The 25,583-nt window shown below is 42.1% G+C and overlaps 2 protein-coding genes across 8 annotated transcripts; both read right to left on the bottom strand.

Moving 5' to 3' along the window:
* Positions 1-2: 2 nt before the first annotated feature.
* On the bottom strand, positions 3-11,868 carry LOC120045142 (serrate RNA effector molecule homolog). 6 transcript variants are annotated; one of them, XM_038990057.1, is made up of 20 exons: positions 11,762-11,868; positions 10,013-10,138; positions 9,734-9,877; positions 9,511-9,657; positions 6,486-6,674; positions 4,761-4,930; positions 4,388-4,572; positions 4,130-4,270; positions 3,720-3,915; positions 3,456-3,616; positions 3,215-3,276; positions 2,997-3,075; positions 2,658-2,852; positions 2,403-2,573; positions 2,084-2,237; positions 1,799-1,992; positions 1,485-1,641; positions 1,156-1,245; positions 410-512; positions 3-258 (listed from the first exon to the last, which is right to left on the bottom strand). In XM_038990057.1, the coding sequence occupies exons 2-20, from the start codon at positions 10,132-10,134 to the stop codon at positions 183-185; spliced, it is 2,736 nt and encodes a 911-aa protein (XP_038845985.1). In that variant the 5' UTR covers positions 10,135-10,138; positions 11,762-11,868; the 3' UTR covers positions 3-182. The 6 variants fall into 6 exon arrangements, with proteins under 6 accessions (XP_038845985.1, XP_038845984.1, XP_038845988.1 ...); XM_038990056.1 differs by having other exon boundaries at positions 11,730-11,851; XM_038990060.1 differs by having other exon boundaries at positions 3,471-3,616; positions 11,730-11,851.
* A 6,185-nt stretch (positions 11,869-18,053) lies between these two features.
* On the bottom strand, positions 18,054-23,795 carry LOC120045141 (E3 ubiquitin-protein ligase RNF167-like). 2 transcript variants are annotated; one of them, XM_038990054.1, is made up of 10 exons: positions 23,720-23,795; positions 22,439-22,598; positions 22,203-22,283; positions 21,972-22,115; positions 21,734-21,821; positions 21,423-21,513; positions 20,884-20,989; positions 20,147-20,240; positions 19,846-19,926; positions 18,054-19,747 (listed from the first exon to the last, which is right to left on the bottom strand). In XM_038990054.1, exons 2-10 carry the CDS (start codon positions 22,535-22,537, stop codon positions 19,320-19,322), a joined length of 1,212 nt encoding a protein of 403 aa, XP_038845982.1. In that variant the 5' UTR covers positions 22,538-22,598; positions 23,720-23,795; the 3' UTR covers positions 18,054-19,319. The 2 variants fall into 2 exon arrangements, with proteins under 2 accessions (XP_038845982.1, XP_038845983.1); XM_038990055.1 differs by lacking the exon at positions 23,720-23,795 and adding an exon at positions 23,542-23,711.
* Positions 23,796-25,583: the final 1,788 nt, after the last annotated feature.

Below are 25,583 nucleotides of genomic sequence, written 5' to 3'. Positions count from 1 at the left end.
GCTAATGTCAAATTAGTTTTTATTGAGAACATTTCTTACAATTCAAGTGTGTTCCAATTGCACCGAGCCTTTGCTCTGCAGACATAAAAAAGAAATGCTAATGAATCATTACTTTACATAAGGGGATGAGACAGGGAAATTACACAATGATTAAAAACAAAATAAATAATAAAATTAATAGTCTAGAAGAAGTCAATGTCATCAGGTGCATCGAGGTCACGGTATTCAATGATGTTGCGTGGATCTCCCCGGGACATTCTGAAGGAAACAGCCAGGATGCAGAGCGGAGAGGAACAGTATAGAAATGGACAGAGAAAAATTTACAGAGGTTTCTAAATGCAAATAAGTCATTAGCAGAAAAGGAGAAGCTAGTGGTGGTATGTTTGTCCATAACTGACCAAGGTCTCACCTGTTGTTGCGGGGTTTACCAGGGTAGCCACCAGCCTGTCCACGAAAGTTGTCATAGTTACCCCGGCCGCCTCCGTACTGGTTTGGTGGGTAAGGAGGTCCACCTTGAAGAAAAAGGTAGTGTCATGTCAGAACACCTGAGAGCTGCAACCAAATTAATTACATAGTTGTAAACTGCCTTTGAACAAAATGTCAGGACAAGTGCTAATGTAAAAACAGTGGTGTAAGGTACTTAAGTAAAAATACTTTAAAGTACTAAAGTAGTTTTTTGGGGTGTGTACTTTATTATTTATATTTTGGGCAACTTTTACTTCACTACATTCCTAAAGAAATTTAATGACTTTTTATTCCAAGGATTTTCCTTGACACCCAAAAGTAGTCGTTATATTTTGAATCCTTAGCAGGACAGGAAAATGGTCCAAATCAAGCACTTATCATGAGAACATCCCTGGTCATCCCTACTGCCTCTGATCTGGCAGACTTACTAAACACAAAAGTATCTTTTATAAATTATGTCAGTGTGTGTGAGTGTGCCCCTGGCTATCCGTAAATTTTAAAAACAAGAAAATGGTGCTGTCTGCTTTGCTTAATATAAAGAATATGAAATGATTTATACTTTTGATACTTATGTTTAAAACCTAATACTTTTAGACTTTTACTCAAGTAGTATTTTACTGGGTGACTTCCACTTTTACTTGAGTAACTTTCTATTAAAAGGTATCTATACGGCTCTATCTTACGGCTCACCTCCGTAACCCATGACAGGAGGACGAGGCTGACCGGGCCCAAAGCCCATGAGGCCTTGGGGAGGGAAGGGCATGCCTTGAGAGAGAACTCCTACAGAAAGATGGAGAGACAAAGTCAGTGGAATAATAATATAGACAAAAAGGATTCAATGATACAGCATCACCTACACCTAAACTATTCTAGAAGCATTAGGGGCCTGTTCAGGAAGATGTAATGTTACAGAACGTTAAAATAAAACTGGATGGTGTAGAACAGATATGATTGTCAGAGAGAACAGGGAATCGTGTCAGGTCTACTGATTCTATTTGTATGTGCAACGTGTCCCTCACCTTGTCCTGGGCCGAGCGGAGGAGGGGGCTTCATCTCTGGGAGGGAAGGTCGCTTGGCATCCATGAGAAAGTTGTTGAAAAACACCACCTCCCTTTTCACCTCCTCAATCTTGTCCCCGTGTTTGTTCAGGATGTGCTTGCGCACAAACTCTGGGCCCTGGCCAGGCAGAAGGAACAAATTCATTCACATTTTAATCTGCACCACACCTTGGCAAGGCGATAAAGACCAGTACATGCTCAATGCTCTTTGGGTATGCAATATTTCCCATTTTACCAATTTACTTCCACCCTAACACACACAAATACAGATGCACCTTGAACTTCTTGCCACTGAGGGGGCAGAGCCACTTGTCCTTGCCCAGCTCCTGGGTGTTGGCCAACACAAACTTCTCCACCTCCTGCTCCGGGTCCTTCCGGCCCATTTTTCCTGCCTCCTCCTCCGATAGCTTCTCCTTCACACTGAACAGGGGGCTCAGCCTCTCCTCAAATGTCTTCTGCCACTCCAACACTGGGTGCATGACAGGGGGAGACAGTCAGTCAATAGTGTGTCCGTGTATGATGCCCAGCCAGTGTTGAATATACAGTAGTGTGGTACTCACCTTCCCCGTGTGCGATGCGATTGGGAGGGATGGGCCCACGGACATGGATCATGCCACAGCGGTTGGGCATCTCATCCTCGCTGGGGTACTCGCAGTTGTTGTAGTAGTCGATGGAATGGACAATACGCAGGTACAAGAGAAGACGGTCCAACACCTGGGAAGAGATTAAGGAAATCAAGTCACCATTAGATAATTTACTTTTCTCTTCTTAATTTGACTACCTGTACTTTAGCGTCAGACAAAACCCACACAGTTCACTGCCTACAAAGAGCGTGTAAAGCGGCTGTGTATCAGTGTGAGCCAAGACAGATGGACGGACCTTGACCAGCTTGTCGTCCCTTTCCACAGTGATCTCGGCTGGGTAGCCCTCCTTGGTGCCCTCCTCTGCGTCAGCTCCACCCACACTGCCCAGAAGCTCCTCCTCCTCAGCGCTCACCTCCTCTATCAGGTAGTCAGTGATGTTCTTCAGGATGGGGTTCTGAGCCGCCACCTGATACCACATAATACAATATTAAACATACAAGAAACTCATATGTATTGCAAAGACACCCAATTGCTTTGTGTGTGTGTGTACCTCCACAGCAGACACTGCCTCTCCACGGGACTTGTGGCTCCACAGCCTGCCTCTGTGGTCCAGGGAGTGGATGAGTTTGGCTGACAGCTTGATGTCGTTTCGTAGCACCTGTTTGTGCTGAGTGATACCATTGATGTTGCGGACCCTCCGGGCCAGGTCTCTGTTGACCCCCGGAGCCAGCTCACAGTCACGCAGCTACATGCAGCAGAGAGGGGACATACAGGGTCAGACCAATCACTAACCAGCTGTGTGACTCGAGTGCAATATCTTGCTCATCACCGGGTTCCAGGTCCAGAACTACCTAATTTTGTAGTCTTGATTAGAGGTTGTTAAACTCACTCTGATGTTCTGGAGGTTCCAGCAGGTCTCCTTGATGTTGACACTACGGTCAAACGTCACCCAGCAGCGACGGAAGAACCTGACATTGGATGGAGGTGGTTAAAGGCATACAAACATGAGGTGAATGACAGAAGTTCAATTTTTAACAGTCCACTATAGTCCATTAGCAGCAGAGGGGGGTCAGGCTGTGGGTATGGTCAGATGGAAGTGGAACTAACCTTCGCTCTGGTTGGGGATCAGACAAACACACTCGCATGAACCCAGGATATCTCCGACACAGCTGAGGCAGAAACAATAGGTTAGTTCTTCCTCTAGGATGCCTAAGGTCATTGTGTGTGTGGGTACAGATGTATCGGAGTCCTTTGCATCAATGTAACTTTTCATACAGGAATTCCGAGTAATTCTGACAGTCCATTCAAGTGTTCAGTATGATTGTACAGTCAGATTGAATGAAATTACAGCTATGATCTCTGCCTTGGAGATGGTGGGGGCGATGCTCCTCATGAATAGAGAGCAGGTCCTGTGGAGAGGCCGGGGTCTCGGGGGCTGGTCCTCCTTGGGTTTCTTCTCTTCCTTCTCCCTTTCCTTTGGTTTCTCGTCTTTGATTTTTTTTCTGTCAGCTATACAATTTGTGGGGTGCAGAGAAGGCATTACGAGACTTAAAACATTTTAATATTCAAATATTTTTAACAGTGACCCCACCTCGGTCCTGTCATCGCTCACCTTCACACTCTTCTTCCTCCTCTTCATCCTTGTCCTCCCCTTCCTCACCCTCATCCTCCTTTTCCTCACCCTCCTCCCTCTCGGCAGGTTTATCAGAGGAATGATGGGAGTTGGAGTCCGAGTCTGAGTCACTCTCAGAGGCACTAGCCTCATCTTCACTGTCTCCACTGTGCTTCCTCTTCCTCTTCTTACTCAGCTAACACACGGGAAGGAAAATAGGTTGTGGTAAGGGTCAATAGATCCATGTCAATAAGCCCAAATCCTAACTTAAGATCTGTGTGTAACTCCTGTACAAATTTCTCATTGTCATCAATACAAGACTTCACAAATGTTCACAGCCCCTTTAAGCGCACCACATTCATTCTAAAGACAGAAAGAGCGAATAAGACACATGGGTGCTAGACACTAACCTTCTTAGGCTCAGGCACAACCTCTTTGCTTTTCATCTCTTTTTCTCCTTCCTCCTCTTTCTCTTCTCCCTCACTCCCTCCTTCTGCTGCCTCACCACCACCGTTTGCACCTTTCTCCATGCTGCAGGCATCATTCTCCCCCTATGGCAGAGTTCGCTTACATCAATGACCAGCTGACAAGAGGGATTCCTGTTCTGAAGGGCAAGAGTAGAGCAGGCCAGGGCAAAGAAAAAGTGGTTACGACAAGAGACAGCATACCTTCTCTTTGTCAGCTGGGGGTTTGCCGTCATTGTCCATATCCTTAGGCTCCTCTTTTTTGGGGGGCTCAGTTCCCGGACCACCAGCTGCCGCCCTGTCAGCTCTCCCTCTTTCCTCTTCCTCCTCAGACGGAAGCTCCAGGATGCGCAGGTCATAATCTGTCCCTCCCTCCATCTTTATCACAGCTAAAGGACAGAGGAAAGGACTGGGTTAGGATATAGAACCTGTTGAGGTTACTAATATTCACCAACAAATACAAACACTTCACTCCTCCTGACACTAATTAAAACGAAGGTTGACAGCAAAATACTCTCCAACAGAGAGATGAATGAAGCCATTAGAGACACCTCCCTCAGCCCTTCCACGACTCTACCTGCATCCAAGACCTTCATGATAGCCTGTGCCTTCTCTATGTCCAGGGAGACCGTGTCGAACCAGCCGTTCTCCATTAGGAACATGTAGACATTCAGCCGGTTCTGCAGGGCACTGTGGGACTCCGCCTTCCGCTGGCCCGCCTCATCCGGGTGGTACTTGGATCGGAACCTGCGTTTACAACAATGTCCCCAAAAAGGCACAGGAGAGAGACGGGCAGGGATGGAGTGGAGGAATGTTAAAGAAAGCACTTGTATGCATGGCCAGGCCAAATAAACTGGCCTACAGCACTGAACTGGGCCATATCTACTTCAGTTCTATACCTAAACAGTAAATCAAACATTACATAAATAAATACTAAGGACACCTGGTTTTTCTGAACCTTCCTGAATCCTGCAATGTTTTATTAGGGAGGAAAACAGCATGTCCATCAATTAAATGCTACTAGCTAGGCCTAATCAAGTGACTGCCATATGAAGAAACTGGCCCTGAAAATGCTAGGTGCTCTCTGGGGTTTGAGGTGCTACTGTAGATTTTTGCATGGTGTTATGGTGTCAAAGTTTGCATGGTGTTATGTTTGTGTGTGGGTATAGCTGTTTGTGAAACATATCAGGACACTTTAGGTTAACTCACCAAAAATAAGGCAGAAAGGACACAAAAAAAGAAAGAACATAACAGTTCAGAATTTTACAGTTCAGAAGGGCAAATTTGCCATGGTGTGGACTAAATTTACCTTTTCTTCTCCCAGTATAACAACACACATATATACTGAGAGGGGTCTCTTCTGTAAAAATGCGCTCCACTTCACCCCCCTACTGTGTTTGTGTGCACACAATTTCATTTTCGGGATTCGCTTTGATCCAAATACAAAAACAAAAATGGGGGGAAAAAAGCATCACATACTAAAGAAAAGAAAAAATATTTCCATGCGCGCAAAGTGGTTTATTTGCCTGTCTAGCTAGGATCCCTGGTACTGTACATCTAAGAGCAACTGCATTGTGCGCAGTGCAAGCCCTAGCTGTCTAACAACGATTCCTGTGAGGAGTTCCAGTGTCTCGTCTTCAAAAACCTTGTTGTGAAGGACGGGGGAGGAGTGGGAGGGAAGAAGGTTTGGTTAAGTTAAGAAAACTAAAAAAAAGAGCATTGACATTGTATGATCCCTGGACACACCGGTGAAAAAAATTGTGATAAGCACCAGAAACAATCGTATTCTATTTACAACTGCGACAACTGACAATCCAATCAGATTCCCTTCAGAGCTAAATCTTTATATCCTGTTTATTAGCTAGGCTATTTACTGACCATGAATGATGGTGCCCAACCATTGTAATAACCCACCATTCTTATCTAAAAGTGGCATGGTATGCATAATAAGCCTACCCCAAAAACGAGGTTTTCTTAACACTATCAATAACAGATCAAAGTCATTTTGAAAATGATGATGTATGTGCAGGATGCTTTAGACAAAGTCAATTTGTCCATACCATTTTTCAACTACACTCAACTCTCACACGTCTTGATATCGCACCCGGTCAAATAAAGGTCTAACATCTTCCACAAACTACACTGTCTTTACCAAGCCATTAACAAAAGGCTCCAATCTCAACTATCAGATCTATTTGACAGAGACAATTTCTGTAAATAGAGGTCGTCAGTGTAGCCAGTCTAATTCACAGCACACTGATTATTAATACTAATAGTTCAGCAAAGGCTCTGATAAACGTACCACTCTTCATCTTTGTGAGCAAGGAAGAAGTCCTGCATCTGCTGCCGTCGGAAGTCTATCTTGTACTCATTATAACGCTTAACTGCCTCAGTCTCATCCACAGAGTCATCCAGGGACAGCAGGAACTCCTTAAAGCTCTTCATCACTGGAGGCGGTGGGCCCAGGTCCATATCATGGATGTTACCTAGCCTAGAAAACATAGGACAGGGTTAAAAAGAGAGAGTGAAATAACATTGACCTAAGGGCAAGATAATCTATTTGGTGGAACAGTCCAGTGTTAGTTTTGCCTGCAATTTTTGATTTAGTCTTAAAATACCTTTTAGTCTTAGTCATATCTTCCTTCGTTAAGTCTAGTTTTAGACAGACATTTCAGGTCACAATATTAAATAATGAATATATAGGCTACCTCTAACTTCCATCATGTGCACATTCAGATAGCCTTGTCCAACTAGGCATATACTATCCCCGCATATTCCTTAGCTGAAAACATTGAGATGGTGCCAGATTGTAACCAATGCCAACCATAATTAACCATATAGGTTATAAAGCCTTGGCTCCAGGTTAAACAATATACAGCTCAGATTTTCTCCCCATCATAACCCTCAAGGGGGTAAATAACAGTAGTTTCCTTGAAAAGGAGTTTCAGCTTTACAAAAACGCAGAAGTATTACTATACTCCTAATATTCAATTTGCATTTGCAGGCCGCAGCGCGGGAGCAGCAACGCAGAGGAATGAATAACAGCACACATGGGGAAAATAGAACTTCTGATATGATCTTAGAACAAAAATAGTCTACATGGAAGTAAGAGAGAGTAAACATGGTTTCTAGTTGACCTTAGTTACAAATCAAGTGTCCTGGCTTCGCATCAGTTCAAAAGATCGAGGAGTGACTGATGTGACCACCAGGGAGCTGTGTGGGAGAATACTATATTCTAGTCATGGCTCATCCTAGATAACTACTGCTGTACACACCTTTTCTAGTCATATGCTGTCTTCATACACACAACAATATAAAACGCAACATGTAAAGTGTTGGTCCCATGTTTCATGAGCTGAAATACAAGATCCCAGAAATGTCCCCATACGCACAAAAAGCTTTCATTTTTTGCCACAAATTTGTTTACATCCCTGTTAGTGAACATTTCTCCTTTGCCAAGATAATCCATCCACCCGACAGGTGTGGCATATCAAGAAGCTAAACAACATGAGTATTACAAAGGCGGTCCTTGTGTTGGGGACAATAGAAGGCCACTCTAAAATGTGCAGTTGTGTCACAATGCCACAGATTAGGTCTCAAGTTGAGAGGGAGACTGCAATTCACATGCTGACTGCAGGACTGTCCACCAGAACTGTTGGCAGAGAATTGAATGTTCATTTCTTTACCATACTCCGCCTTCAACGTCAGTAGAGAATTTGGCAGTATATCCAACCGGCCTCACAAGCGCAGACTACGCGTAACCACGCCAGCCCAGGACCTCCACATCCTGCGGGATCGTCAGACCAGCCACCCGGACAGCTGACGAAACTGTGGGTTTGCACAACCGCAGAATTTCTGCACAAACTGTCAGAAACCGTCTCAGGGAAGCTCATCTGCGTTCTCATCGTCCTCACCAGGATCTTGACCTGACTGAAATTAGGCGTTGTAAGCCACCTTTGATGGCCATTGGCACACTGGAGAAGTGTACTTTTCAAAGATAAATCCCAGTTTCAACTGTACTGGGCAGATGGTAGACGTTGTGAACAGAGTGCCCCATGGTGACGGTGGGGTTATGGTATGGGCAAGCATAAGCTACGGACAACGAACACAATTGGATTTTATCAATGGCAATTTGAATGGACAGAGATACCATGATGGGATCCTGAAGGCCCATTGTTGTGCCATTCATCCGCCACCACCACCTCGTTTCAGATTGATGATGCACGGTCCCATGTTGCAAGGATCTGTACATAATTTCTGGAAGCTGAACATGTCCCAGTTCTTCCATGTCCTGCATACTTACAAGACATGTCACCCACTGAGCATGTATGTGATTCTTTGGATCGAAAGCGTGTTCCAGTTCCCGCCAATATCCAGCAACTTCGCACAGCCAATGAAGAGGAGTGGGACAACATTCCACAATCAACAGCCTGATCAACTCTACGTGAAGGCTATGTGTGGCGCTGCATGAGACAAAAAGTGGTCACACCAGATAGTTTTTTTGATCCACAACCCTACCTTTTTTAAGGAATCTTTGACCAACAGATGCATGTCTGTATTCCAAGTCGTGAAATCCATAGATTAGGGCCTAATTGATTTATTACAATTGACTGATTTCTTTATATGAACTGTCACTCAGTAAAATACTTGAAATTGTTGCATTTACATATTTGTTCAGTGTACATTATATGTATACATTTATATTCCGGTCTCTGACGTTGCTCCTTCTGACATTTCTTAATTTTTCTGGATTATGTGTGTTTTATTTTGTTGTTGTAAATGTATTGCTCGGTATTACTGCACCGCTGGAGCTAGAAACACAAGCATTTCACTGCAACTGCAATAACATCTGCAAATGCAAAAAATAAACTCTGATTTGAGAGCCAGGCAGACCAGCCCAATCAGACTGCACAACTGAAAGATATAAATTCTGCCAATGAGAGGTTTGAATTAAATAATCTGCATGCATACATGTTTAGGATTGGACAAAACAGAAAAGGAGATTCATGTCAAATTAAGTTTCCATTAGTCTCATATGAAATTCTCTTCTTGTCACATTTTCATTGACTAAAATGAAAAGTAATAGTTATAATATATATATATTTATTTTATTTTACAGGGCATCTAGTCTCGTTATCATAGTTTCGTCAGGAAAAATAGGCAAGAGACAAATATTTTTTGTCAGTTGTGGTTGACAAAATTAACACTGGAACAATCACAGCACCAGTCAGGGACATGGTGCCATTTGATGGTTATCTGCTTTCCACATACGACTAAACGGCATCTCTGCATGAACAGGTTGGTTGTGCCCAGTCTACTCTCCTCACCTTGCCTGGATGGGGATGCCATGGTGAGGCTGCATGAGGTGCAGGTCAGGGTGGCCCCAGGGCTGTGGAGGAACGTAGCTGGGGCCTCCGCCACCACCATAGCCCAAGTCATACCCCCCATGGTAGGGATCTCCGCCATGGTCATCCCTGATCAAAACAGAGGGAGGATTAGATCAAACATTTTAGATTTGAAGACAGTGATGTAGATTAATTTGATTCTCACCAGTCTCTCCTCATGCGTTTTTGTTGGGGACTCATGTCGTGCCTGGGTGGGGAGAACCTCTCCCTTCGACCCCTCTCGTAGTCCCGATACTCCCCCCGGCTACGACGCTCCCTGCCCCTGTCCCACTCCCTGGCAGATGGGCGCCAGTAAACAGAAAAAGCAAAAAGATACATGTGAAATACCATGCATGAAATGGATTGGAAATGTTCTCTCATTTCGAATAGAGTCACTTCCCATGTTGGGGGTGAGGGAATACACTGTCTATTCCCTCTTCCTCACCTGTCATTCCAGTCATCCCTACGCCTGTCCTCTCTCTCTCGGGAGCGGTCATAGTTGTCGCTCCTCTCACGACGGAACTTGTCTCTCCTTCTGCGATCATATTCATCATCACTGTCTGCCATCGCCCTAAATTTTAAGTCAGTCTACAAATTAGCATAAACGTTCAAATGGTAAATGGTAGTTAGCTTTGTAGGTACCAAGCAAATTAAATATATCAAGTTACACTGGGCCGCCCTTAACTAGTAACGTTAATATCATCAAATGTGGTGTGTGGTGTGGGTGCTGTGCTTTGGCAAAGTGGGTGGGGTTATATCCTTCCTGTTTGGCCCTGTCCGGGGGTATCATCGGATGGGGCCACAGTGTCTCCTGAGCCCTCCTGTCTCAGCCTCCAGTATTTATGCTGCAGTAGTTTATGTGTCGGGGGGCTAGGGTCAGTTTGTTATATCTGGAGTACTTCTCCTGTCTTATCCTGTGTCCTGTGAGAATTTAAGTATGCTCTCTCTAATTCTCTCTTTCTTTCTCTCTCTCGGAGGACCTGAGCCCTAGGACCATGCCTCAGGACTACCTGGCATGATGACTCCTTGCTGTCCCCAGTCCACCTGGCCGTGCTGCTGCTCCAGTTTCAACTGTTCTGCCTGCGGCTATGGAACCCTGACCTGTTCACCGGACGTGCTACCTGTCCCAGACCTGCTGTTTTCAACTCTCTAGAGACAGCAGGAGCGGTAGAGATACTCTTAATGATCAGCTATGAAAAGCCAACTGACATTTACTCCTGAGGTGCTGACTTGCTGCACCCTCGACAACTACTGTGATTATTATTATTTGTCCATGCTGGTCATTTATGAACATTTGAACATCTTGGCCATGTTCTGTTATAATCTCCACCTGGCACAGCCAGAAGAGGACTGGCCACCCCTCATAGCCTGGTTCCTCTCTAGGTTTCTTCCTAGGTTTTGGCCTTTCTAGGGAGTTTTTCCTAGCCACCGTGCTTCTACACCTGCATTGCTTGCTGTTTGGGGTTTTAGGCTGGGTTTCTGTACAGCACTTTGAGATATCAGCTGATGTAAGAAGGGCTATATAAATACATTTGATTTGAAATGAACATCTACATGACTATGTCCTTAACTATAATGTGTCGCAAAGCATTTGCCTGCTGATTGATCTCTGCTAGTGCTGCTACTAGGAATCACATGATAAATTATAGTAGCTAACCAACATCTTGCATGACATTTCAAGTAGGTACAAAGATACTAACCCCCTTTAGTATGGTGTAGCTACCTAGCTGTTTATGTTTCTAGCTAACATTAGTGTTTGAGCCGCGTTAGCTAGCTTGAATAGGAGTTTCAAAGTAGATTTAGTGAAATTAGCTAGGTATTATACTTATTTTTCAATGGTAGCCAGTTGTAGCTTAATTAGGTACTTACAATTATTTACTAGTATCTTAGTTTACATTTTCAGAGTAGTAAGCTAACGTTAGCTACCTTACCCAACGCTGTAGCTAAGATAGCTAGCCAACTACCGTTAGCCGTTACTATAGTACTAAAAGCGGCAGACGCAAACAAAGCAAGGTTGGTGCTTTTACTAGGCCCAGGCCGAATACCGTTATATTTCACGTGCTACAAAGCGTAATATGCTGTTACTTCCTATACGTAACATGAACGTTAGTATAGCTACATCCCTTGACAGCATGATATTAAACTTTATATAGGTACATTACCTATTTTTTAAAATCACGTTGTTTTAGCAAACCTGTGTGGTCTCTCTTCCTGGCGTGAATGGCGAAACAGCTTCTACTTCTTCGGTGGGATTTATCGGCGGTTGGCATCCAACGTTATGGTGCATTACCGCCACCTACTGTACTGGAGTGTGGGGCAGAGACAGGGAGAAACTAAATCCCACCTTCCGGCTCCGTTGCTATTAAAAAAAGATAACAAAATATTTGAGAATATATCTAATGACGTTCATTCAATATACTCTTTAAATGAATTTCCTGTATCCCCTTCTCCCTCATAATAGATCTCATCCTCTCTCTTTCCCTCCAATAATGTCCACACTGTATCAATACATGCTCCACTGTCTCTGTTTCCTGGCAATACTCACATTTTCCTGTTGGATGCTTTCCTATCACATGTAAGGTCTTATTAAACTGGCTGTGTCCCACCCTTAATCTTGTAAATATAGCCTCCTCTCTTCTGTTCCTTCCTGCTGCTCTCCTCTCCCCAACTTTCCTCTGTACTTGAAATACATGCCTGCCCTTCGTATCTCTATTCCACTGCTCCTGCCAGTTCTCCACCATCACTGTCCATATCATGCCTTTTGCCTCTGCCTTGCTCATTGAAACTACCACATCAACATACCCACTACTGCTTGTTTAGCCAGTACATCAACTGCCTCGTTCCCCTCCACTCCCACATGAGCTGGGACCCATGTAAATATTATCTGTATACCCATTTGTTTACTCCTGCCATGGGTTTGTAGCACCTCATAAAGCAGGTCTTGCCTGCTACGTGATATAAAGGACTGGAGACTCCTTAGTACTGCACATGAATCAGAGCAAATAACTACTCTTTCTGGCTTAACTTCCTCCACCCACTGCAATGCCAACAGTATGGCCATCATCTCCGCCGTATATACAGCCAGATGATTTGTAATATGTATCCTGACTCTCACCCCACATTCCTGCACTACAAATGCTGACCCAGTACGTCCTGTTCTTGGATCTTTTGAACCATCTGTGTATATGGCCACAAAATTCTGATACACAGTATCCAGACGTCTCTTAAACCAATCAGATGGATCAACACCCTCCCTATCTTCTAGATCTACTACTGGAGGTGGGAGTAGCTATTGTGGATTCACATGGATAGCTACCATTGGACTAAACTCCCTTCAATGCAGTCCCATCTCCTTGTGAAGCAGCTGTTTCTTCTTTTGAGTTTAACAACGGTTGGCATCCAATATGTTACATTACCGCCCCCAACTGGATTATAATATAAATCCATTATAATTTGTGATACTAAATGGGAAAAGGAAAAAGGAAAACATTTAAAAGCAATAATAATAATACAAAAAATAAAACCCTTCCAACTAACCATACACTCATTAAACACCCACTACCAAATTCCACTACTTTGACCATGTCTGCTCTTGCACCATCCAAAGGCCTGGGAGGACCCCCACTCAACACACCCTGTAACTCTTCTGAAGTCAAATCCTGTATGCCCAAAAACTTCTCTACTTTCTGTGATTTACATTCCATTTCTGTGGTACAGTTGATAACCATTGCTATGAATGCCAAGAAGCCAACCTTACTGAAGCACATATCACTCGTTGGCCTATCCCTCTATGCTGGCACAGATCTACTACTCACATCAGTGGAGGCTGTTGAAGGGAAGACGGCTCAAAATAATGGCTGGAACGGCGCAAATGGAATGGAATCAAACACGTAGAAATCATGTTTGATACTCATTCCGCAACTACCACTAGCCCATACACAGGTGGATTGGAGTCCACCTGTGGTAAATTCAATTGATTGGACATGATTTGGAAAGGCACACGCCTGTCTATATAAGGTCCCACAGTTGACAGTGCATGTCAGAGCAAAAACCAAGCCATGAGGTCGAAGGAATTGTCCGTAGAGCTCCGAGACAGGATTGTGTCGAAGCACAGATCTGGGGAAGGGTACCAAAAAAATGTCTGCAGCATTGAAGGTCCCCAAGAACACAGGGGCCTCCATCATTCTTAAATGCAAGACGTTTGGAACCACCCAGACTCTTGCTAGAGCTGGCTGCCCGGCTAAACTGAGCAATCGGAGGAGAAGGGCCTTGGTCAGGGAGGTGACCAAGAACCCAATAGTCACTCTGTCAGAGCACCAGAGTTCCTCTGTGGAGAGGGGAGAACCTTCCAGAAGGACAACCATCTCTGCAGCACTCCACATAAGGTAGAGTGGCCAGACGGAAGCCACTCCTCAGTAAAAGCCACATGACAGCCCGCTTCGAGTTTGCCAAAAGGCACCTAAAGACTCTCATACAATGAGAAACAAGATTCTCTGGTCTGATGAAACCAAGATTTAACTCTTTAGCCTGAATGCCAAGCATCACGTCTGGAGAAAACCTGGCACCATCTCTACGGTAAAGCATGGTGGTGGCAGCATCATGCTTTGTGGACGTTTTTCAGGGACTGGGAGACTAGTCAGGATCGAGGGAAAGATGAACGGAGCAAAGTACATTTGCAAACATTTTTAAAAACCTGTTTTTGCTTTGTCATTATATGGTATTGTGTGTAGATTGATGAAGATTGATGAAGAAAAAAAACTATTGAATCCATTTCAGAATAAGGCTGTAACAAAATGTGGAAAAAGTCAAGGGGTCTGAATACTTTCCGTATACACTGTCCATATCATACTTTCCGAATGCAAAGGGCAAGTACACAACTGATGTGTTTCGCCTTTTTTACTAACTGAATGTATTTTATAAATGCAAAGTAAAAAAATAAAGTGTGTGGGGGGAGCCTTATTGAAAAAAAAAACAGTCAGGGAGAATATTGTAGCCAGACTTGTTGAGCTATGCTCCATGTTAATCAGTGGTTTAAAGTACTACTTAAGTCGTTTTTTGTGGTATCTGTACTGTACGTCACTGTTTTATATTTTTGCCAACTTTTACTTCACTACATTGCTAAAGAAAATAGTACATTATTTACTCCGTTCATTGTCCCTGACACCCAAAAGTACTCATTACATTTGGACAGGAAAGGGGTCCCATTCACACACTTATCAAGAGAACATCCCTACTGCCTCTGATCTGGCGGACTCACTAAACACATTCTTAAATTGTTGCAGTGTGCCCCTGGCTATCCGTCAATAAAAAAAAGACAATTGTTCCGTCTGGTTTGTGTAATATAAGGAATTTGAAATGGTTTATACTTTTACTTTTGATACTTAATTAAGTACATTTTAGCAATTCCATTTACCTTTGATACTTAAGTATATTTAAAACCAAATACTTTTAGACTTTAACTCAAGTAGTATTTTACTGGGTGACTTTCACTTGAGTCATTTTCTATTAAGGTATCTTAACTTTTACTCAAGTATGATAATTGAGTACTTTTTCCACCACTGATGTTAATTAGCCTAATGACTGTACTCTGAGGCATATGCTTATAAATTAATGAATGAGTTTTTGACACCGTATATGAACGACTCAGGCATTGTGACTGTTTCAATCCATTGCCCATAACCATTCATGGCTGAAATGGAACTGCAGGGCTGGTAAACTAGTGGGTAATACCTGCAAATTCATGCTTATGGTACAGTATGAGTCACTAGTTCTGCAGTTAGTTGGTAATGAACTTTTCTACTATTATTCCGATTTCAAAGACCATTGTGAATCATATGACCGTTACTCTTCACTTTCCAACTCAGACAGTCAATACACCCTTCCTGCTACTCATGGTAGTTTGCTGGAGGAAGAGGGGTATCTATGGTTTTCTAACTGTAATGTCGATAGGCAGTTGATTCTTTGCTGATAAAAACTCAAGACCTAAAACAGATTGTGTGTGTAAATTTAGTTTTATGGCACCAACTTCAAATGTCACAAGACTCCAGAAATGTTCAGCAAAGTGAGGAAGGTGGTTATGGAAAAGCAGAAGTCAAAGATTAACCAACAATGGCATAATAAATGAATGAAGAAGACATACAGTTAAATATAACTTCAAACTTGGTCCCTATACTTGGCATGAGCACCACAGAAGCTTTTAGCCATGATTACTACTGTGAATATTGTTATGATTATGTGCTTAAAAGTACATTTTGACAAAATACCTTCATCCAACACAAGTGATTTCAAATATATACATCATGTCATATGGGAGGACAGTTCACAATGTAATTTTTGTCAACAAATAGTTGCGTATTCTGGTATTCCTAGGAAGGCAATGTATAGAGACAATCAATAAATGGCATACAGAAAGCAATAGATTCATAGCTGTGATGGAGACAACCCGTAAATATGTAAACTACTTTAAGTACTGGTATCCCTCTTCTCCTGCTCTTTTCAGGGAGTGTAGTTTGATGCATGTGCATATGATCCTATAATTTTATATACAATGCATGGTAATAGTCCCTTAAGATACGCACTATCCTCCGAACAATAATCTATACTTCTACAGGTAGACAAAGGATGATGTAAGGAGAGTTTTACCAAGAATTCTGATATGTCAATTCCATAAGGAGTGAATGTGTTCCTATTCCTGAGTTTGTTCAACTTCTTCAGAATGCAGACGGAATCTCTTTTAAAGAGACCATATTATATATACATATTATAAGTGTAACGACATACATACATACATATATATACTGTATATAGTGGTATATACATATATATAGTAGTATATATATATATATATATATATATATATATATATACACACACACTACCGGTCCAAAGTTTTAGAACACCTACTCATTCAAGGGTTTTTCTTTATTTTTACATTGTAGAATAGTAGTGAAGACATCAAAACTATGAAATAACACATATGGAATCATGTAGTAACCAAAAAAGTGTTAAACAAATCAAAATATATTTTATATTTACCTTGATGACAGCTTTGCACTCTTGGCTTTCTCTCAACCAGCTTCATGATGTAGTCACCTGGAATGCATTTCAATTAACAGGTATGCTTTTTTTAAAGTTAATTTGTGGAATTTCTTTCCTTCTTAATGCGTTTGAGCCAGTCAGTTCTGTTGTGACAAGGTAAGGCTGGGTATACAGAATATAGCCATATTTGGTAAAAGACCAAGTCCATATTTTGGCAAGAACAGCTTAAATAAGCAAAGAGAAATGACAGTCCATAATTAATTTAAGACATGAATGTCAGGTCAATACGGAAAATTTCAAGAACTTTTCAAGTTTCTTCAAGAGCAGTCGCAAAACCCATCAAGCGCTATGATGAAACTGGCTCTCATGAGGACCGCCACAGGAATGCAAGACCCAGAGTTACCTCTGCTGCAGAGAATTAGTTCATTAGTTACCAGCCTCAGAAATTGCAGCCCAAATAAATGCTTCAGAGTTCAAGCAAAAGACACATCTCAACATCAACTGTTCATAGGAGACTGCATGAATCAGGCCTTCATGATAAAATTGCTGCAAAGAAACCACTAAAGGATACCAATAAAAATAAGAGACTTGCTTGGGCCAAGAAACACGAGTAATGGACATTAGTCCGGTGGAAATCTGTCTTTTTGTCTGATGAGTCCAAATTTGAGATTTTTGATTCTAACCGCCGTGTCTTTGTGAGACGCAGAGTAGGTGAACAGATGTGTGGTTCCCACCGTGAAGCATGGAGGAGGTGGTGTGATGGTGCTTTGCTGGTGACATTGTCAATGATTTCTTTAGAATTCAAGGCACGCTTAACCAGCATGGCTACCTCAGCCTTCTGCAGCGATACACCATTCCATCTGTTTTGCTCTTACTGGGACTATCATTCGTTTTTCAACAGGACATTGACCCAACACACCTCAAGGCTGTGTAAGGGCTATTTGACCAAGGAGAGTGATGGAATGCTGCATCAGATGACCTGGCCTCCACAATCAACCGACCTCAACCCAATTGAGATCGTTTGGGATGAGTTGGACAGGAGAGTGAAGGAAAAGTATCCAACAAGTGCTCAGCATATATGGGAACTTCTTCAAGACTGTTGGACAAGCATTCCAGGTGAAGCTGGTTGAGATACTGTCAAGAGTGTTTCAAAGCTATCATCAAGGCAAAGGGTGGCAACTTTGAAGAATCTCAAATATATTTAGATTTGTTTAACACTTGGTTACTACATGATTCCATATGTGTTATTTCATAGTTTATGTCTGCACTACTATTCTACAATGTAGAAAATAGTAAAAATAAAGAAAAACCCTTGAATGAGTAGGTGTCCAAACTTTTGACTGGTACATATATATATATATATATATATATATATATATATACATATCACAGGACCAGCTATACCAAAAATAAACAGAGAGAAAACCCCCAAAAATATTACAACATCATTAAGACATTTTTTTATAGAAGAAGTTGAAATAAAATTACACTGGACAAATTCAGACCTTTTAAAAGGAGTAAAAGTAGTTAAAAGAAACGATGCTGGACAATAAAAACGTATTACAGTGAAGTTTACAATATATATATTCTCCTTTGACATTCCATGATTACTGGTCCAGGGCAAATTAACTGACCAACAGATCCATCAGAGAGAAAAAAAACTCCAGAAAACAGTGAATGAAACTCACCATAGAGTAAATTATACTCCCACTTACCGACAATATCATTAAAGAAACCAGTTACAGAGATGCATACAGGTTACAGTATACTACTAGCATGGGGAAGATATGTTATTTGTGAGACAGCAGCACTGTAGTTTCCTTTCTGGTGAATGAGTTGTGTCTCTATTCAATCACTACCAAAAAAAATCATGCTACATTGATTTTACACAGTCATCTCAGGTGGGTTATCTCCTGGTATGTTAATTGAAAAGAAGAATTTGGGGTATGTCAATTGTCAAGTAGTGCATTGACAGGATTTCTTCAACCAAATACCTAGTTAAAGAGAAATGTCAAAATGTTTCAACGTTATATTTATAATCTCCGGCACCACCCCAACATCAACATGCAGTATGTGAAAATGGCACGTTTCTATGTTTTGTAGTAAAAAAGATAGAGGAAGATAAGCGTTTCCAATGACATCAACCAATTAGTAGACAATTAGTAGGCAATGCCTACTCATAATTGGTTAAAATCACACAATAAACACCGATGATGTCATTGGGAAAAAAATGTTTTTTACTACAAAACATAGAAACGCACTATTTTCACATATGTTGATGTTGGGGTGGTGCTTGAGATTAAGAATATGAAGTTGAAAAATATAGAAATTACCTTTTAAGATTGAGACTACCTGGCAGTCACATCATTTTGTGAAAATATAAAGTTTAGGAGGGGGGTGGGGGGTTAGAGTGCACTGGCAAAGACTTAAAGCAAAATGTTTAACTGATTCACTGTACTTAATGTGTGCCTCATGTTTAAGACAGGTTTAAAAAGGACTGCTAAAATCTAGCAGAATCTTGGCTTTATATTACCATCTTAGAGCTAGCAACATTGAGTGACAATAGTGTTCTAGAAAGTCTATGACTGAGACAACTTCATAGCCACAGCTCCATAAACCAGTTAATCTTTTTCGTGTGATAAAACCACACTGGGGACAAGACTGACCCTTTTCAGCTAGCAGAAAGTAATTTCATCTCATCTACCTCCAGGCTCTCAGACACCCACTGTGCCCCTACCAATGAGCTGGGCAGTGTCATCGTCTGAGGGGTGGGAGTCTACCCCTCCCTCCTCAGTATCAGAGTCTGACACCTCCTGAGGGGAGTAGTAGCCCTTATACTCCAGGATGGGCGAGTCGCAGTGAGTGGGAGAGGCTAGGCACTGCGCTGTGGTTACTGTGGTGATAGTGGCAGAATAGGCCCCTGGATTGCCAGAGGGGAAGCCTGGGTTGGAGGGGCGGAGGAGAGGGGTGCGCTCGGTGTCAGCTTCGCCCTCCCCCCCCTCTTCGTCTCCACCACGTGCTCTCTCATTCTCAGACTCGGACTCAGAGCACTCCGGATTGGGCCGGGTTACACGTTGTTTGCACACGGGGCAAGTTTTCTTAGTCCCTGTAAGCCAGGGGTCCACACACTTGCTGTGGTACGCTGAAGAGATGACAGAAAAAAAACAGTTACTGCAACCATGACCTTGGAACTGTGAGATAAACATATGCGAGTTAAACAGGGACAAACATTATAATTACCGTGTGAGCAAGGCAAAACTCGCAGTTTGTCTCCCTCTTCATACTCATCCAGACAAATAGCACAAACATCATATTCATCACCTAGAAAAATAATAAGATTCACATGTATGTGTAAATGCATTGTAATGCTAACTGTAATGTAATGTTAACAGGAGCAGACAATCAGATTGGTATTTTTGTTATTCGGGTTTCTCAACATTCTAGCGAAGAAATAGAGTACTGCTGTTCCAGAATGTGTTTGACCAGTTATACTGTGACTGATTCTCATTTTAATATGTGGTGGGACACTCCCCCTAGTTACCTTTAGTGAACTTGTGAATGGGGATCCTCTTTAGTTGTTCCCTGGTCAGCCTATTTTTCCTCATCCTTTTCCTGTACTGCACACAGCGCACAATCTAAACCAAGACAAGACAGGGAATGAAGAGACAGAGGCTGTGTCCAGATACCCATACTTAAGTTCTAAACAGCAGGCAATCTGGGGATGCTAAAATAAAGTTTTATAGTATGTGAAATTTAAAAAAAAAAAGAGTATGCTTTAAAAGCCAGGATGTCATTACACATTTTGGCTTTTCAACATCCTGGCTTTTCATCTAGTAGAATTCGCTGCACCCTATTGACTAAAAGCATCCTTTTTCAAGAGCCACGTGTGTTTGACAACATTATCAGTTAGTCACACCCTGTACCAGAATGAACAAATGGTGGGAATAAATGTAATTGCACACTAGATGAAGCACTCTCAGTATTGATGAGCCTAGTATGTTGATATGTGTTGCTTACTGATTTTGATTTAACTAAACAATACATTCTAAATAGTTTGTAGTACAATTAGTACACAGCATGCTGTTTTAGTAAGTAGTAGGCAAGACAGATTTCAGACATAGCCAGTGACCACACCAACACCTAAGGATGACAGTCATAGGGCTTTTAATATCTGGGGTGGAAATTATTTACGAAGTAGCAATGAAACCAATAACTATTCAATTGTGAAATGAATTCCACATTCATTACAAAATGAGGCTGTTCCCCAAGGGCACTTACCAGGAAGACAACCGTCACAAGGACGATCATGCCCACCACTCCGGTGAAGGGGATGAGATAATACGAGAGTGGAAAGGCAAATTCCGGCTTGAGGATCACATAGGCCCTGCATACCAAATACAGCACCATCAGCTTTGTATGGGGGCATTTTTCAGAAAAGCGACTATGACTAAGAGGGACAACACTGCCAGACAATACCATCTCCAACATGGTGATGACGTCCACATAGGACCCGACACTCAGCGGGGCTGACATCATGATGAGTGCAAAGATGTTGTGAAGAATATGACAGAATTTCAGTGCAACTCTAATCAATAAAGGTCCCATCTTCATTACGGTGCAAGACCATTACCAAAGAGCCAATACAAACCCATGTTGAATGGTTACATTAGCAACCATAACTCATCAGCAGATAGTTAAGTCGTACCCCCATCTAACATTGTGAATAGCGCTAGAAAGAACCTCTGTGATGTCACTAATGAACAGGTTGTCATGGAAGTTGCACTTGACAAAAATAATAGAACATCAATGGAAATCACCCTTGTTCAGGAATGATGAAGGTCCTGAGAATTTGGGAGGCGTAGTAGCTGGTGAATACTGAGGGGATCTCAATCTCCTCTGCAATGGTTTCTACACACACAAACAAACAAAAAGGGAACACTGCCACTCAGCATTACCAAAGTATTTACTTCCTGGGAGGATCATACTGGTTAAAGACTACTTGAGGTTTTGAGAAGTGAGAACACAAATCAGTCATCCTGGTCAAGGGGAAGTAAACTAACGGAATTGATTCTGTAAGAAATGGAAAAAGGCAGCTTAGGGAAGTTGAAGACGATTTCAGGATCCTCACCATTGCTGTAGTTCATGTTGAGTAGAGTCTCTGAGTACATGTTGTGAACGATGGCTGCACTGAATCCCGCTTGCTGTGCATGCAGTACCTGCATTAAATACAAAATCATAATTCACACTATAATAATTGTACATTTACCACGGTTTTACACTGAATATGTTGCAATAAATAGGTTGAATTCAAATTGAATAACACCATATGTCCTAAGCAACCCAACAGCATAGCGACACACACTAACCTTGATATCAAAATTGCAGTCATAGCGTTGGATGAGGACTATGTACTTAGTAGTGGTAGTGTTGAAATCACTAGATGTGGGCCGTGGTGGTGGAGGTTTTATCGGAGTGCAGCCGTTGAGTGGATGGGACTCTACTAACACACCCTTAAAGACAAAGAGAAAGAAAATGAGGTATTTTAGCCAATTTATCCATTGGATGAAAGGGCATGTTATCCCCTCCCCTCCTCTCACCATAAGTCCCTCTTTGGGTAGTGATGATCCAAACAAGGCAGACAGGTCCTCAAACAACATGTTAGTCATATTGCTGTAATGCTACCAGACAGAGAGACACAAGTTTTAAAATCAATGCCAGCGCACAGGGACTGTAAACTGCATTTTTTTATGACAAATGCAATGGCAAACATCTAAGATCACTTGTAAATCCACAACAAACTTGATCATACAGTTCTACAATTATGAGGACTCACAGCATAGATGTATGCATGTGCAGGTAAGGGAGCCAGTGTGCAGCACAGCACCAGAGTGAGAAGGCCCAGTTGGGCACTCATGCACCACAGACCCAGCATCCTGCCCCACTGTCTATCTGGAGAATGGGATGAGTACGGCAAGGTAGCAGGGAAGTTCAGCCTGAGGAGTGAAAATAATCCCTCGATTATAGTAATCCCTTACAAAAAAATATTGTACTTTTGAAACTGCAGTAAATGTGCAGTAACTGCAGTCAACTGTGGTATTTTGAACGCAGTAATTGCAGTGTACTGCTGTTATACTGCAAAATTACTGCAGTAAAAAAAATGTTATTTTGGAGCAGTTGTTATTTTGCAGCAGTTGTACTGCACTCTAAATGCAGATATAAACTGGATGGTTCGAGCCCTGAATGCTGATTGGCCGACAGCCATAGTATATCAGACAGTATACCATGGGTATGGCAAAACATTCATTTTTACTGCTCTAATTACGTTAGTAACCAGTTTATAATAGCAATAAGGCACCTCAGGGGTTTGTGATATATGGCATATATAACACGGCTAAGGGCTGTGTCCAGGCACTCCGCGTTACGTCGTGTCTAAGAACAGCTCTTAGCCTGGTATATTAGCCATATACCACACCCCCTCAGGCCGTATTGCTTAATTATACTGCACTCTAACTGCAATCTTTTTTCGTAAGGGATTAATTGCATTATAATAAATTATTCCAATACCAGTCCAAATAAACGAAAGAAAATTCACAGTATAACGTTAATAGTTTCTATGATCAACGTTTAGATATGGTGGTGCCTGTATACAAAACACAAATACAGTAGCTAGCTAACGTTACTCGTCAGTAATAACTACAGTAGCTAACTAACGTTAGTTTATACGTAGCTAGCTAACGTTAAATGAACACACAGCTAAAACACGTTAAACAATTTGGAATCAATGCTTGGGGACAAAAATAACACACTCGGTCCGGTGGACAAAACTATTATTTTCCTTAATAACTCAGTTAACTAGCTAGTTTGGCTGAACAATCTGACGTTAGCTAGGTAACATTAGGTGTGCTGCTAATAACAACAAAGACAAATTTGATTTACCACGGCACGGATAACTAACGTTAGCTAATGTTCTAAGATTGTAGCTAGCGATCTGAAAGTTACAGTATTTTATGTCAGGCTGCTCCTCAATACTGATAACCAGAACAGTCTCAATTATGGAAATGTAAACATATCTATCTAGCTAGCTATCTGGGGAAAAGTGGTGTGATCCTTATACCAGTCAGTGTCTTGTTTTGTCCAATTCTTCACCGCGGTAAAGTTATTACCGTTCTCCTAGCAGCAGGATATTATGGTGACAACACGATCGCGGATTTTATTTTTTCAAAATAAGAGTCCCCAGCAAAGACATACTACATGTTGGGAATATCAACAACAAAAATTGCACTCAATTGCAGTACAAGTTTTTCACAGAATTTTACATTTTATTTATTCCAACATGTATTTTAAAGTTTACACAGATACTGTGTATGTTGAAATGTATTGTGTAGGCTATGTTTAAAGAAATACACTTAAACTAAAATACACATGTATTATAATGACTGAGAATAAACCATAAATGAGCGAATGTCCACAACAATTCTTGAGTCGCTGTCCACCAACCACAAATACGCCTGGCACTGAAACATTCCAGGTAATCCATTGATTGACGGACAGCAGGGGGACTGGCATACTGGCATGCTGGGACTGGCATGCAACTTTTCAGGGAAGTTAGGAACCAATATACACAGGCAGTTAGGAAAGCAAAGGCTAGCTTTTCAAACAGAAATTTGCATCCTGTAGCACAAACTCAAAAAAGTTCTGGGACACTGTGAAGTCCATGGAGAATAAGAGCACCTTCTCCCAGCTGCCCACTGCACTGAGGCTAGGAAACACTGTCACCAGTTCCCAAAACAGAAAACTGCCAGCAAGATTTGGGGACGTGCATCACAAGAGGTTGCTGAGGGGAGACCATTTCACTAATTCCGCTCCAGTCATTACCACAAGCCCGTTCTCCCCAATTAAGGTGCATGCTACATCTACAATCGGGAAAGCAGCCCCCGTTAGGAGCAACTTAGATTTACAGGCATTACGGAACTAGATATTGGACAGACAATTTATGGCACTCGACAGTCACCCAGTACCCATTACTGCATTTCTGTAGACAACGCAGAACTAACTGTTTTTCTACAGCAGCTTAAACTAAAGCAAGGTTTCATAAACTTAGTCCTCGGGACTCCAAGTGGTGCACCTTTTTGTTTTTGCCCTAGCGCTACACAGCTGATTCAAATAATCAACTAATCATCAAGCTTTTATAATTGGAATTAGCTGTGTTGTGTTAGGACAAAACAACTAAACTACTAAACTAAACGCTGAACTAAAAGGTACAAGAGGGTCAGTCGCCTCCAGGCAAAAGAGCTGATCAAGGGACGACAGGAAAAGGCAGGCCGAACAGGCCCCCATTAACATCAACTGGGCTGTAGTGGAGTGGGTCGAGAGTTTCAAGTACCTTGGTGCCCACATCACCAACAAACTATCATGGTCCAAACATACCAAGACAGTTGTGAAGAGGGCACGACAACAACTTTTCCCCCTCAGGAGACTGAAAGATTTGGCATGGGTCCCCAGATCCTTAAAAAGTTCTACAGCTGCACCATCGAGTGTCACACCCTGACCTTAGAGATCCTTATTATTCTCTATGTTTGGTTAGGTCAGGGTGTGACTCGGGTGGGACATTCTATGTTTTCTATTTCTTTGTTTTGGCCGAGTGTGGTTCCCAATCAGAGGCAGCTGTCTATCGTTGTCTCTGATTGGGGATCATATATAAGTTGTCATTTTCCGTTTGGGTTTTGTGGGATCTTGTTTTCTGTATAGTTTATTTGCCTTACAGAACTGTGCGCTTTCGTTTTCACTTTGGTTATTTTGTTTGAGTGTTTTTGAAAATAAATATCATGAACACTTTCCACGCTGCGCTTTGGTCCAATCCTTTCGAGGAGAGGCGTTACATCGAGAGCATCCTGACCGGTTGCATCACAGCCTGGTATGGCAACTGCTCAGCATCTGACCATAAGGCACTACAGAGGGTAGTGCGTATGGCCCAGTAC

Source organism: Salvelinus namaycush, chromosome 3 (assembly GCF_016432855.1).
Source record: "Salvelinus namaycush isolate Seneca chromosome 3, SaNama_1.0, whole genome shotgun sequence".
NCBI lineage: Eukaryota > Metazoa > Chordata > Actinopteri > Salmoniformes > Salmonidae > Salvelinus > Salvelinus namaycush.
This window is presented reverse-complemented; position numbering and strand designations above follow the sequence as displayed.